The sequence below is a fragment of the Carlito syrichta genome, unplaced genomic scaffold (genome assembly GCF_000164805.1).
Source record: "Carlito syrichta isolate Samal-C Ts95f unplaced genomic scaffold, Tarsius_syrichta-2.0.1 Scaffold308142, whole genome shotgun sequence".
Classification (NCBI taxonomy): Eukaryota; Metazoa; Chordata; class Mammalia; order Primates; family Tarsiidae; genus Carlito; species Carlito syrichta.
This window is the reverse complement of record NW_007252238.1, coordinates 869712-884908: the sequence shown is the minus strand read 5'-3', so window position 1 is coordinate 884908 and position 15197 is coordinate 869712. Positions and strand designations below refer to the sequence as shown.

Below are 15197 nucleotides of genomic sequence, written 5' to 3'. Positions count from 1 at the left end.
GTCTCACTCCGTCGCTCGGCTGGAGTGCATTGGCATGCTCTCCACTACCACAGCCTTGACCTTCTGGGCTCAGGCAGTCCTTCTACCTCAGCCTCCCAAGTAGCTAGATCTATAGGCACATGCCACCATGCCCAACTAATTTTTTTGGTTTATTGTAGAGATGAAGTCTCACCAGGTTGCCCAGGCTGGTCTTGAACCCCTGGGCTCAGGCAGTTCTCTCACCTCTACCTCCCAAAGTGTTGGAATTACAGGCATGACCCACAGTGCTCAGCCACATTTTCATATTCTTGAACTCAAGAGACATATATGATTTATGTATTTTAACAAACAGAACCTTTTCTCCCAAAAGCTGTTATTACATCTCTGACATGTCTTTCAATCCACAGGTCAGCAAATTTTTTCTGTAAGCGGCCACTGGAAAATATTTTAGGCTTTGTAGGCCTCAGCTACTCAGCTGTGCCGTTGTTATAGGAAAGAAGTAATAAAATAATATGTAAATGATGGATGTGACCATGATTCAGTTAGACTATTTCATATAATTTCACATGTCACAAAATATAATTCTTTTGATTTTTTTCAACCATTTAAAGTATTGAAAAACATACAAAAATGAAAAGAAAAAAAACTTACAGAAACATTAGGTCAGATTTGGCCTGCAGGCTGTTTGCCAACCCCTGTTTGATTTAGGGGCATCATAGAATCATGGGAAGAAAACAGCCCTTGGTCTATGGATTCAAGACATCTTGGTCTCAAGTATTCCTCCTGGAGGGTGTCCCTGGCCACTGGGGTCTGCCCCTTATTACTGAGTGTTCTTTTTGTTTGGAGATCAGAATAAGAATTTAACTGCCTGATCAGACTTAACCTGAGAGTAAAGTTGGTAACATACAAACATGAGTTGGTTTAGATGTTACTCTGCTCAGTGCCATGTACATTTGCAAGAAAGATCGAGGAAATATTGAAAACAAAATGAGGAAAAGTTCACACTTCTATATACAGTAACATGCCAATGCATTTCAACCTCAACCCTTTCATTAGATTTCCTTTGTGTAGCAATGTTCTAATTATCCCTTTATCTTTAAGCTCCACTTTCTTCTCCTCCATTGTGTCATTTTTCTTTGTGTGTTTCACACGTACAATAGGCCGTATTCACAGGAAGGCGTAGCTGCGATCTAGAACGAGGTTTGCAATACAAGGAAACTTAAACAGGGTGGAAATTAAATAAATTTAAACAACAAGGGAAATAAAAGCAGGAGGAAATGGAGCCCATTCTGCTTAGCACAGCATCCAAACCAGATATTTTGATGATTTAATATTCACCACTGACCAGAGAGCCATGAATGGTGTAGAATTTGATATAGAAATGGTGATGAACAAATTAAAACATAACCTCAGATAACAATTGGATGCTAATGTAGGGAGGTGGGGAGGGTATTCAGAAATGGCTGGGTTTTTCATGAGACGCAAGTAGCACCCATGCCCACTCCTGCCCATACCCCGCTCCCCAACAACCAGCCCGCCCTGGGAGGCCACACAAGACGACCCTGCCTCTGTCACTCCCATCAGGTGTGCTTCTCTGAACCCCGAGCTGGAGGTGCCCACATCCTGGCCTGGAGCCCTGGCTTGGGCCACTCTCACAGGAGGAGCTAGAGGCCTGGGTCTGACCACGGGGACACACCTGCATCCAGATGCCACTTGTCCACTGTATGCTGGCCCTTGGCAGAGGTGGACAGTCTTTTTCTTTTGAGTTGGAGACTCACTCTTGTCATCCAGGCTGGAGTGCAGTGGCACGCTCGTGGCTGCTGCAGCCTAAACCTGCAGGGCTTAGGTGATCCTTCCAGCTCAGCCTTCCAAGTAGTTGGAACTACAGACGCACACCACCGTGCCTGGCTAGTTTTTGTGATTTACTGTTGAGATGAGGTCTTACAAAGTTACCCAGGCTGGTCTCAAACCCCCAGGCTCAGGCAGTCCTCTCGCCTCAGCCTCCCAAAGTGCTGAGATTATAGGCTGAGCCACTGTGCCCGGCTGATGGGCAGTCTTTTAAAGCAGGGAACCAACAAGCAAATCCTTTTCCAGATGGCAGCTGTGCTGTGAGTTGGGCCTCAGAGCTCCAAACTGTTCTGCGAAGGCCCCAGTGCCTCTTAGCTGCCTAGCATTTAGCTGACGCACTGAGCATGCTCACTGACAAACTTGAGGCCAAGAAATGCCTTTTGGCATGTCTCGGTTGATCTAGGAGGCCTTTGGGGTTCTCCAGACTCACCCTAAGAGAACCTGCAAGGAACACTGAGCCTAGCAGGGGTACTTGGAGCATGGGTTTTCATAATGGAACTCACAAGTACGTGGTAGATTAACCTTGCTAAAGGTCTAACCTTGGCTAAAGGTCTAACCTGGTTAAAGATCTAACCTTGTTACAGGTTATATATACTTTGGATGCAGAAACAAATCAATTGCTGTTAAATTGGTAGAAGAATGTGCTTTTGTTACCATGTCACATTCTGCCAAGATGTAACCAGCCAGGGAAAAGTAGTGCCCATGGCCATGGAGCACCCACCTATCACACCCAGGTTGCATCACTGTTTCCTATACTGGGAGGATGTTGGGGGTTTTGACCTGTTTTTTATTTTTAATTCTGTCATTCTTATTGTGGAATATACATAACATACAATTTACCATTTTCAGTGTACAATTCAGTGGCATTAAGTACATTTACATTATTGTGCAACCATCACCACCACCTATCAACCCAAGCAAAAGCTTTGCGCCCATTAAACACTAGTTCCCATTTCCAGCTTCTCCTGCTCTGGCAAACACTATTCTACTCTCTGTCTCTATGAATTTGATGACTCCAGATACCTCGTGTGAGTGGACTCATACGTCTGTCCTTCTATGTCTGGCTTATTTCACTTAATGTTTTTGAGGGACATCCATGGTGTAGCACGTGTCAGAATTCCAGTTGCTTTTGTGTTTGAGTAATATATCTTTATGTGTTTATACCACATTTTGTTTATACATTCATCTGTCATGGCCACTTAAGTCGTTTCTACCTTCTGGCTATTGTGAATAACACTGCTATGAACAGTGATGTATACATGTTTGTTCAAATCCCTGCTTTCAGTTCTTTTGAGTATATATCCAGAAGTGGAACATTGTATCTTATAGTAATTCTGTTTAATTTTTTGAGAAACAGTCATACTGTCAAAGAACTGTACCATTTTATATTTTCACCAACAGTGTACAAGGGTTCCAGTTTCTCTGCATTCTACCAACACTTATTTTCCTTTTTTTTTTTTTTTTTTTTTTTATAATAGCCATCCTGATGGGTATGAAGGGCTACCTCATTGTAGTTTTGGTTTCAATTTGCATTTCTCCAATGACTAGACACTTTTTTTCATGTGTTTATTGGGCATGTGTATGTCTTCTTTAGAGAAATGGCTATTCAAGACCTTTCACCATTTTTACTCAGTTTGTGTGTTTGTTGTTGAGTCGTGGGAGCTCTTTATATATTCTGGATATTAACCCCTTACCAGATACATGGTTTGAAGATATTTTCTCCCATTCCGTGGGTTGTCTTTTCACTCTTGATAGTATCCTTTGATGCCCATAAGTTTCTGATTTTAATACAGTCATCTTTTTCTATTCCTTTGTTACCTGTGCTTCTGGTGTCATATCTAAGAATAAACCTGTTTTGTTTTGAATGAATCCCAGACGCCTTATATAATCACTGCAGGTCATTTTCCAGTGTTCACAAGGCTATTTCTGGAACACCTGGACTAAATAGTCGCTCGGCATTTGTGTCCAGCGGAACGATTAGTGCTGGTGTATTTACAGTTGAATCTATGTGTCTTTTACCCCAACTCCATCAGTATGGCTGACTAAATTTCCGATCCTTGAAAATAAAACTTCCAACCTCACCCACAGTACTCATTTCAGGCAAAAGCGCCTTCCTAATTAGGTGAACATTCTGGAGTCAGCAGATAACGTGCAAGAAATGAGCACACTCTTGAAATCACGTGGGACCTGCTTTAGAGAGGCTGTTATCATTCAGGCTCCGTTGCCACTTCTGTGACTGGGGAACCTCAGAGCAGCAGCAGCCAACCCAAATGTGTGGCAGGAAGGAGACCCTCCGGGCAAGGCATCCCAAGGCACTGTCGCCGCGGTGGGAGCAGAGCGTGGGGACAGCACCTCGGGATGCTGGCCTGCCACAGGTGATGACTCGAAGGGACTAGGGAAAAGGCACAAAGAGAGAGAGCCTAATGGCCTCACCGTCCATGTGAGCCAAGTGCCATCGGTCACCCTGTGACCTTGCTGGGCTCCTGTTCCACCCTGGCAGCTGTGGCCCATCAGGCTGGAGGAATTGTGCTGGGTGTCTGCTAGACTTCTATGATCCCAACAGATGCATGTTGTGCAGAACGGAAAGTCGGTGCACAAGTCACTCTGATTCCTAATGATGCGAGCTCTTATTGCTGATTATAATGAAGGTGCTTGCCTCTCCACCCAGCCTGGCATTTCAAATGGCGCAAGCTTCGGCCACTTCTGTGGGTTCCTGGGTCTTCCCTGCTGCTAAAGGCCAGACATTGGTGGGTCATGCCCTGAAGGCCCCCTGACCCACTGGCCGTAGCAGGCCGGGGCTGGGTGTGGGCGGTGAGAGGGTTCTGTTCTTCTTGCCCAGTGACTGGGGACACCTGGCTACAATTCACAGGAATGATCCCTGACCTCACCAACCGCAGTCATGGCTCAGGGTTGAAGCCTGCAGAGGTTTCCAGTCTTGTCCCAGGGCAGGGCGGGCCAGGCAGGCCTGTATGGTAGCCAGCACCTCTGGCGGCACTGAGACCTACTGCAACCCAGTTCTGTGAGCATCCTAGCCACGCAGCAGCAAAGGCTGAGCCCTTCCCTGGAAGCGGTTGGTGGTGATACATCCCCCTCGGGGGACATCATGCTTGCAGAATCAAACGCCCAGCCCCTGGCCACTAGGCCAACCCCATGTGCTGGCTCTGAAGCTAGGCCTACATTCCTAGGAAGGCCCCATCCTCTGCCACTGACCGAGGTGCCAACAGAAGCCCTGAGTGTCAGCTCATGCCTGGGAATGAGCTGCTTTCTCCATCTGTGGAACATGGAACAAAGGTGGGTGGGAAATGCCAGCCCCAGGTTAATATGCATGGTTAGTGCATAGTGTCTGGGACACCTGTCCCCAGCCAACCTGAGAGGAAAAACAGCCGAGCCCCCAACCCTGGCCTCTCCATTCTGGTCTGTTTCCTCAGCATCTCCTAGGTGATATTCAGTGCCGTGGACACACTGATGCGGGTGTCACAGATCGGCACAGAGGCATCGAGAAGGCTTGGGGTCTGTCCCCAGCAGCAGTTTCACCTGTGCAGGCATCGACTTACCTCACTCCTTCTCTTCTCACACCTATGAACGTGTCAGTGCTGCTGTCACCTGTGTATAGACATGTACCCTTCCGTGGCTCTGGCATGTGACTTGTTTGGGATGTCAGTCAGTGAGCTAGCAGCCTTCTCCACTGTTCAGGAACTCCCTAGGGGACCCTGTTGGTCACCTGATGGCCACTCGCCCTGTCTCCTGCCTCCTCTGGGTCACGTCTAAGCCCACCTTTTCCGAGAGCCCCTCTGAACAGCACCTCCCTCTATTCTCTCTTGCCCTGCAGTGCTTGGTCTATGCAGGGGGAAGTAAGAAACCACTTTGCCTGGGTCACCCAGTCAGTCCTCTGAAACAACTCGGAGGCTCAGATACTGTTGTCATCCCCATTTTATGGATGGGGAAACTGAGACATGGAATTCACAAGGCAAGCACGTGTGAATGAACATGACAATGTCCCCAAAGGATGGTGTTTTGTGCTGTTTCCCAGCTTCCTTGGCCCCAACATCCTGTGGGTGCAGAATGTACATTAAATCTCATGGTCCTCAGAACCTCCTCAGGGACATATCATTCTGCAGACCAAGGGCCATGACACAGGTGCAGGCAGAAGCACCAGATACTGTTTTCTCCGCTGAGACCTCCTTGATTCCTGGCTTATATTGAAGGCCTTTACACGCAGTTATTAACCATCTGACTCAACGGAAGCTTGCTAATTCAGTTTTGTAAAAAATCACCAAGGAAAGTTAACAGATGTAATTTCACCAGAATCACTTTATTGGGACGATACAGTTACTTTCTGGCAGGCGTGTTAAACATTGTCTCTATACTACAGTGGGAAATGACCAAAAGTCATTTTTCCCACAATGGGGTATGGACTTACCTAAAGAAAAAAAATTGTGCATTTTTCCTGATTTGAAGTTCTGTTCCTAGTCAATGGAATGGCAACCAGTAATGCCGACTTCATTATGACTGTTTTATAGAATCGGGGGTAGTTCAGGCTAGGGTGGGGGAAGGGAAGGTCCTTGGGTCACAGAGCAGGGAAAATGGGCCAGAGAAACATCCAGAACTTATCCTTGAGGCTTTCTGCTCTCTCAGAATCAGCCTGAAAGAGACCATGGCCAAGGAAGCCTGAAGGTGGGAAAGAGGGCTGGGGCTGAGGGTGGGAGTGCTGGCCACTCCCTTGGTCACAGCTCCATTGGCGAGGCCCAGCTGCGGGGGACACCATACCTGCCTGCAAGGCACTCTGTCCTGCTCCTCACCCTCCTGGACGTCTGCCATGCACAGACCCTGAGCCAGCCCCTGCCCATCCAGCCAGTGCACCTTCCAGTGGGAAGGCCCATCACCAGTATACAAAGACACACACGTCTTCACACATCTAGACATCAGAATTTGATGAGAGCAGTTCAGCCAACCAGGCACAGTTAACTATCACTGTCCCTGTTGCCTCTGAGATAGTCAGTGCTTAACAATTAGCCCTTGGCTGGGCACAGTGGCTCACACCTGTAATCCCAACACTTTGGGAGGCTGAGGTGGGAGGATTGCTTGAGGCCAGTAGTTTGAGACCACTTGGGCAACATAGCAAGACCTATCTCTACGAAAATATCAAACAATTATCTGGGTGTGGTGACGCATACCTGTAGTCTCAGTTACTCAGGTTGAGGCGGGAAGATCACTTGAGCCCAGGAGGTTGAGGCTGCGGTGAGCCATGTTCATGCCACTGCACTCCAGCCTAGGTGACAGCGTGAGACCCGACTCAAAAAACAAACATTTCAGGTTCCACAAGGTGTTAACATGGCTGCTGGAACCTTCAGTCATGAGTTATCGCAGATTTGTGTTTCCCAGAATCTTTCTGGTATCTCCAGTACAACCCCCAGAATTCACAGAAATTGGAGCACTTTGGCATTTTGCTCTCAATCTTTAACCAATCATTGATGTCTGAAAGATGGATTACTCTAACTGGCCAGATCAACTAAAGAGTCAAATATTAATGCTCACTGCCTTTACTGCTACTAGTCTAGCAAGTATCAATTTCTCCAAAATATTTTGAATTGCAACAGGCCCTTGGGTAGCATTTTCCAAAAATAAAGCATTTTTTTCTGCTTTAAAACAAAAAACAAACAAACAAACAACAACAGAAAAAAGCAAATTCGCTCTTGCCTGAATTTGTTTTCCACCGGAGGCATATTACGTGACAGGTGACATGAGCACCCTTCTCCCCTCCCCTAAGACAGATGACAAAGCAAGCTAGTTAGACGTGGCCTTCTGGTCACTCTTCTGAACGTTGCTTCTGGAGTTCACAGCAGCATCAGGATGCGGAGGGGTCCAGGGACAGAAGGGAGGCCCCGTGTCACACCCCTCTCTGTGCCTGTGTGTTGCAGCTGGTGAGTGACCTGCTGGAGTTCTGCTTCTATACCTTCCGAGAGTCCCAGGCCCTGAAGGTGGAGTTCCCCGCCATGCTGGTGGAGATCATCAGCGACCAGCTGCCCAAGGTGGAGTCGGGGAATGCCAAGCCACTGTACTTCCACAGGAAGTGACGGGCGCCGCGTCGCCAGGAGAACTTTGCCTTAAGTTTCCCCGGGTGATTCCACACCCACGAAGGACCCGAGAAATCGTCTTTTTAACCTGTGCTGGTCGATTCACATGTGTTCAGCAGTTTCTCAAGTTTAAAGTCATGTCGGGGGGTTGGAGCTGGGTGAGCCGTTTTCCAAGGATCTGGCAGGGCCCCAGCGGTCCACAGGATGCTCCCCTCTCCAGGTCCAGCGCTTAGAAACCTGTTCCTGTTCCTCTGGATGAAAAGCCATATCTAGTCAATAACTCTCTGATTTTGATATTTTAACAGATGGAAGTTTTAACTATGCCATGTAGTTTCTGGTATCGTTTGCTTGTTTTAAAAGGGTTCAAGGACTAACGAACTTTTTAAAAGCTTACCCTTGGTTTGCACATAAAACGTATAGTCAATATGGGGCATTAATATTCTTTTGTTATTTAAAAAAACACAAAAAAAGAAAAAATATATACAGATTCCTGTTGTGTAATAACAGAACACGTGGCGGGGGAAAGCAGCCCCCTGGGGTTCTCGCCGGCCCCATCCCCAGATCCTCTGCATCACTGGTATACACACTCATTAGCGTCCATTTATTATTTAATTAGAATGGATAAGATGTTAAAACAAATGCCTTGGTTTCGATTTCTAGTATCTATTGTGTTGGCTTTACAAATAATTTTTTGCAGTCTTTTGCTGTGCTGTACATTACTGTATGTATAAATTGTGAAGGACCTGAAATAAGGTATAAGGATCTTTTGTAAATGAGACACATACAAAACAAATCTTTAATGGTTAATAGGATGAATGGGAAAGTATTTTTGAAAGAATTCTATTTTGCTGGAGACTATTTAAGTACTATCTTTGTCTAAACAAACAAGGTAAAACTTTTTTTTTTGTAAAGTGAAATGTTCTGCATGCACAATGAACCGTTTACAGTGTATTTAAGAAAGGGAGAGCTGTGCCTTTTTTAGCTTCATATCTAATTTACCATTTTACAGTCTCTGTTGTAAATAACCACACTGAAACCTCTTTGGTTGTCTCTAAGCCTTTCTACGTTTTTCTGTACTTTTTTGTTTTGTTCTTGGTCTCCCACTCGGGGTGTTTGTGCGACTTGAGCACGTTTGCTGGCTTCTGCTTCATCCTAGTCCATTGGGGAACACCACACTGCAGTGTCTGCAGCTCCTTGAAGGTGTCACTTGGTGACATGCGTGGAAGAGAAGGCCCAGGGAGTGCTGCAGCTTTAGGAAAGCTGCCTCTTCTCCCTCTTCCTGCAGAAGCAGAACCGGCACTAGGACAGTGACACTGGGAAATCGATGGCTCAGAGAGCATGCTTTCCTCCCATCTTAGAAAATCAGATTTTCTCCTGGTGGGGGGAAGAAAAAAAAAAAATCCGTGCACTTTCTCTGTCAAAGATCAGCTATTTCCCTTCTGATCTTGGAAAGGGGTCCTGAGCTCTTGGATCCAGTCATGGGAACACGCAGAGCATGACAGAAAGCACTGGGACGGCCCATCTCAGCAAGGTTCAGTCTGAACAGTGTGGAGACTGGGAGATCATTAGAGGGTTTTTAGATTTTTAAAAGGTAGGTTTTAAAAATAAATTTTATATGTAAACAGTTTTGGAGAAAAAACAAAACAAAACTACAGATCATATAAGCAAGACAGTGGCACTCAAATTTTTAATTCATTAATCTGTCCGGCACTGATGCAATGGATGGCTTTTCTATGGCCCCAAATCACAGACATCAATATCTTTGGGGAAACTAACAATATGATTGCACTAAATAAACTTCTTGGGGATAGAGGCCAAATTAATCTTTGCAAAGTGATGATAATCATCAGGTACTCAGTGAAATCGCAGGATTTTCCAAAACCTAAAAGCTACAGCTGGAGAGGCCCGAGGCCAGGAGAAGGCAGCAGTCAGATCAACACTTTCTCCAGGGTTCACCATGCGGGCAACATTACTTTGTCTTTCAGAAGACACCTGCCTTATGCAAGGGGAAACCTGGGGGCGCTGCACTCAGAGGGAGGAGTTTTTCTGACATAATTTGCAATTTCAGGAATTTAATTTATAGGCAGATCTTTAAATACAGTCAACTCACATGCACAGCAATATGAAAGCCACACTTCGAAGGTGAGAAACCCACGGCATGCAGACTAGGAGTTTCTGGGAAAGAAATGGCTTCCAAAAGCAGCTTTGAGTTCAGACATAGCTTTTTCCAAAATGGGAATTCTGACTTGACCAGGCTTGGGATGGAGACGCTCTGTATCAGCTTTTTGTATTAACAAAGTTACTGGCTCATCGTGTGTCTCCAGGTAACTTTGCTTGATTAAACAGCAAAGCCATATTCTAAATTCACTGTTGAATGCCTGTCCCAGTCCAAATAGTCTGTCTGCTCTTATTTTTGTACCATATTGCTCTCAAAAATCTTGGTTTGGTACAATTCATAATTCACCAAAACTTCATATAATTAAAAAAACACTAAAATTAGTTTAAAATGAAGCAATTTATATCTTTATGCAAAAACATATGTCTGTCTTTGCAAAGGACTGTAAGCAGATTACAATAAATCCTTTACTTTAATCACCTATTGTTTTGGAAATAGTTCATTTGAATGTCTGCAGGTACACCTGAATTTTATGCCCTTCCAAATCTTGATCATAAGAGCTTCTACCTACATCCAAGATGGAGTAACAGTAGTTTTTTTTTCCCCCATGTTAGAGCCCTATGGTAGCCATACGTTAATCCGACTCTTTTTGAACTGATTAGAAACCTTGTTTCAAATATTGTTTGAGATTTGGTTCACTAAAATATCCCATTTAATACCTATAACTTCTACCACATAGCTGCTAAATCCTATATCCACATTGCCTCATTCACCTTCACAACCATACGAAAACAAATTCATTCTGCAGACCTTGAGACTCACGCGAGTGTTCTCCTCACCCCACCCAGTACCTGACTCCAGAGTTCTCCGTGTGGTCCCGCCCTCTCACCCCCAGCACCCTTGGCTTGTCCAGAGGCTTAGATCCCCGACGGCCATGATGATACTCACGTTCCTCACACACTACATCCCCCGGGTTCCACTCGTGAACATGGACCACAGAAGAGTGGTTAGCAGTTAGTTACCTGCTCGGTTTTACATAGAAAACATTTATTTCCCAACAAGACAAATTCAAGCACAGTACATTTTTAATGTGTCACTGAACTGGTGATTGTTCAAATTGTTCGCCTTCAGCAAGAGAAGACTATTTGATCGTCTAACAAATTCAACTTTGTATAACAAAATGAATATCTTTCTGGACACAGCAGCACCGTGAACACAGCACAGGAAAAGAGCTGTGCGCATTTTTTAAAAAACGTCTACTATATGAGGGCAATTTTTTGCTTAAAAATTTAAGAAATTTGACCTATTTAGGGAGCAGGGCTTTCCAAAGAGTGTCTCTAACTTGAAACAAAAGCCTTCTTGGGCTGGGAGCCCACTGAGGCTGGTGGGAGGCCCCGACCAATGTCCACCCTTGGCTAAAGTGGGTGCCCTTCCTGAACTTAACAGGCTCATTCCTGGGTCAAGTGTGACTTTATTTCTAAGAATTTATAAATGTGATCTCAGGTCTAAGGAATTCAACGACACATTCAGGACTCATCAGCTAAGGACGAAGTCTCTGCCACTGAGACAGCCACTTTATGCCAGAGCAGTAAAAAAAAAAAAAAAATGACGCTTAGTGATGCCTATAGGTTTGTTAAAAGTCAGCTCTAACTACTTCTTGGTAAACTCTACAAGTGTACACAGATCAGAATGACTTGATTACAAGTATCTCTGGCACTTAAATTTCAACTGCTAATACAGCAATTTTCTTGGAAGTAAAACAGTGGCGTGCCAAACAATATTGGATAGGAGAAAGACGTGCCTCAGCATGTTCAGACAGAACTCAACGTTCACGAAGACTGTGTCCAAAACAAAGTGAACAGTAGGGTAGAGTAGCAGGCAGTACATAACACCCCAAAATGAGTTGTTTTGCTCTATCACCATTTATTTCTCGAGTCTATGAGCAGGCTGAGGGGGCAGGGTCTGCTGACGTGGGTGAGGCCGAGCTGGGCTTGTTCGTGCACCTGCGATCAGCCTGCAGCTGTCTGGTCTACGGTGACTTTGTTCCCTGTGGCCTCTCATCCTCCAGCAGGCTAGCCTGGGCTAAGACAGGGCTTTAAGAAAGGCAGTAGAAAGGTAGATAACAGTTTTCACGCCTCTGATTGTATCAAACTGGTACCTACCCCAGTGGCCAAGGGATCAGGAGAACGAGCAGGATTGCCCACATGGGGTAGCAATAAATTTCCACCCAGGTCAGTTGAGGAGGAAGAGTGTTGACAAGCATCCGAGAAGACATTTGCAGGGCTAGGGCCAGGAAAGCTATTTGAGGACACTCTCTTGGAATAACATCCTCTGAGAGGAAAGTTATGTGACTCAAGAAGATGCAAAAGTCAAGGGGAACACCTGGCCAAGGAAGGAGTAACCAGGACTGGCTTTGAGAGATTTGAAGGGAGAGCCAGCAAGAAGGTGAGAAGGCACCTGGTCCAGTGGGCAATGGGAAACAAAGGCCAAGGTTAGAGGTGGGAGAATGCCCTTGGGAAGGAGGGGAGAGGCCGGATCGCGTCAGGCAAAGGACACAAACAGGGAAGGGCCTCAGGAGAGGAGATGCTGGCAGGAAGCAGGGCCACTGAGAAAGGAGAAGAGGACAGACACTCAGAGCCCTGCCACCTCGCCACCTCCCATCTTTCGTTCCCGAACCCAGTTTCCTGCCACACACCCTTCTAGCTCCTTGCATTCGTTCTCCGTAACTGTCACCACATCCCCAGAGGCTGGGTCTGTTCTCCATTTCACAGGAAACTGAAGCGTGAAGAGGTCAAGTAACTCACCCCAGGTCACCAAGGGATAAAACAGTGAAAACAGGATTTCAAGGCCGGGCTCGGTGGCTCAGTCTGTAATCCCGCGCCTTTGGGAGGCCGAGGTGACTGGATTGCCTGAGCCCGCGGGTTCGAGACCCACCTGGGCAACTTGGCGAGACCTCATCTCTACAATAAATCAAAAATTAGCTGGGTGTGGTCGCGCGCCCCTGTAGTTCCAGCTACTTGGAAGGCTGAGGCGGAAGGATCGCCGGAGCCCAGCAGGTCGAGGCTGCGGTGGCCGGGAGCGGCCACTGCACTCCAGTCTGGGCGACAGAGTGAGACTCCAACTCAAAAAAAAAAGAAAAGAAAATAGGATTTCAAGAAAGGTTCTTTGTATGCACTTTTGGCCATTATATTAGTTTTCAAAGCTACTGTAACAAAGTACCACACATGGTGGGGGCTTAAACAATCAAAATGTATTTTCTCACAGTCCTGGAGGCTGCAAGTCCGAGATGGGGGTTGCTTCCCTTTGAGAGCTGTGAGGGAAGGATCTGACCCAGGACTCTCCCCTTGGCTTGTGGATGGCTGTCTTCTCCCTGTTTCTCTTCACACCGCCTTTCCTGTGTTCGTGTCTGGCTTGGTGTCCAAATCTCCCCTTGTCGGAACGACGTCGGTCATACCGGATTAAGGCCCAGCACTACTGGGCTCATTTAACTAGTTACATCCGCAAAGATTCTATTTCCAAAGGAGGCCCCATTCCTAGCTACTGGGGTTAGGGCTTCAACACCCGCACTGGGGGAGTAGGGAACGATGCAACCCATAACAGCCATCGTCCTCTGCTGGCCCGGGAAACAAGATGGCTCTGCAGAGACTGCGACTCGCTTCCTGAACATGAGCGAGCACTTCATTTTCTCACCAAGAAAAGTGAGCTCATGTCTCCAGTTCACACAGCCCCAGGAAGGAAAGAGTGAGTTAAACATCCATCACGGGCACAGATGCCCAATGCCTTCCCCCCACACCCCAAGTGTAGGTGCATCTGCTACCAGGAAGGGGTGGCAGCTGCACCTCCACATTGGGCTCTGTCCTCACCTGGCATCTCTATAGGTGCAAGGGCCACTGGGGAGGCCCAGTGGGCAGCCCCACTGCAGACAGGCAGAGTCTGAGCACTCTTTGTTGCCCCAAGCCATTGCCACCACAGGCCACAGGCCTGGTCTAAGCAACTGTGGCTGCCAAAACTGCTTGGGAGGGTAGATGCTGGGGAGGGGGGATGTCAGCCACACCCCACTCCCCAGAAATAAAACAGCCACACACATCCAGTTTCCCTCCTGGGGAAACGAAGATGATCCACCAAGGTAAGAACACCTCATGATCCCATTCCTAAGAATATTTTGGGCCACACCCCCGGAGGCCTTGGCAACCAGGCCACACTGGTGCTCGTGGGTCATGAGGGAGCACCCCTGAACCCCTCTGGTACAACCCCTCTCTTCCCTTTCCCCGGATAACCACAGGAGGGGTCTCCAGTGCTTGAGGCCACAGGGAGCTTTGTAGCACGTCACTACTGTCACCCTGTCCTGTCCTGCGGAACACAAAGATAGCAAAGATGCAAGTCTCAATGGTATCAGTAAGAATAAAGGGGCCAGGCGCGGTGGTTCATGCCTATAATCCCAGCACTTTGGGAGGCAGAGGCCAGAGGACTGCCCGAGCTTAGGGGTTTGAGACCAGCCTGCAGAAAGAGCTACTTGGCAAGACTTCATCTCCATAATAAATCAAAAAATTAGCCGGGCATGGTGGCATGTGCCTGTGGTTCCAGCTACTTGAAGGCTGAGGTGGAAGGATCCCTGAGCTCAGCAGGACTACGCTGCGGTGGCTGGAACAGTGCAACTGCACTCCAGTCTGGGTGACAGAGTAAGACTCCAACTCAAGGAAAGAAAAAGAATCAATAAAAATAACAATAGCATTTCCCATGAACTGAGCACATACCACAAACATCTATTAGGTCATTTCAACCCCAAACCTCTGGGGTTCACGTTCAGGAGGTGGGAAAAGACTCAGACAGGTGACTTATCTTGCCCAGGGTCACACAGGTTGCCAGACTTAGTGGTGATGTCCTTCACCAAGTGGTGGGGAAAGCACACTGTGACAAGTTGGACGGATTGCATTGCGAACAACAGAAATCTTCCTCAAGCAAACAAATCAAGTCCTGGTGCAGGGAGTCTTATTTGTAATGGCCCCTGGAGACACATCAATAGGAATACGGCCAAGAACTTACTCCCAGCCCACTATAATTGCCCAGAGTTTGCCTTTTCCTATAGAAGGTTTTCACAGAAGTGGGACACAGCGGCCAACTCTTCCCACATCCAAATTTCCCTTCTACATCCCCTAAGTGGCAAGCAGGGGCTGGAAATG

General features: G+C 46.9%; 1 protein-coding gene across 2 annotated transcripts in view; it reads left to right on the top strand.

Annotated features, from left to right (window-relative positions):
- Window positions 1-10496, top strand: part of NR3C2 (nuclear receptor subfamily 3 group C member 2) — a 362756-nt gene extending 352260 nt beyond the window's left edge. For both annotated transcript variants that reach the window (XM_021716062.1, XM_008065056.2), the window contains one exon: window positions 7746-10496. In XM_021716062.1, the coding sequence (XP_021571737.1) occupies window positions 7746-7901 (156 nt within the window). In that variant the 3' untranslated portion in view covers window positions 7902-10496. The remainder of the gene's footprint in view (window positions 1-7745) is intronic.
- Window positions 10497-15197: the final 4701 nt, after the last annotated feature.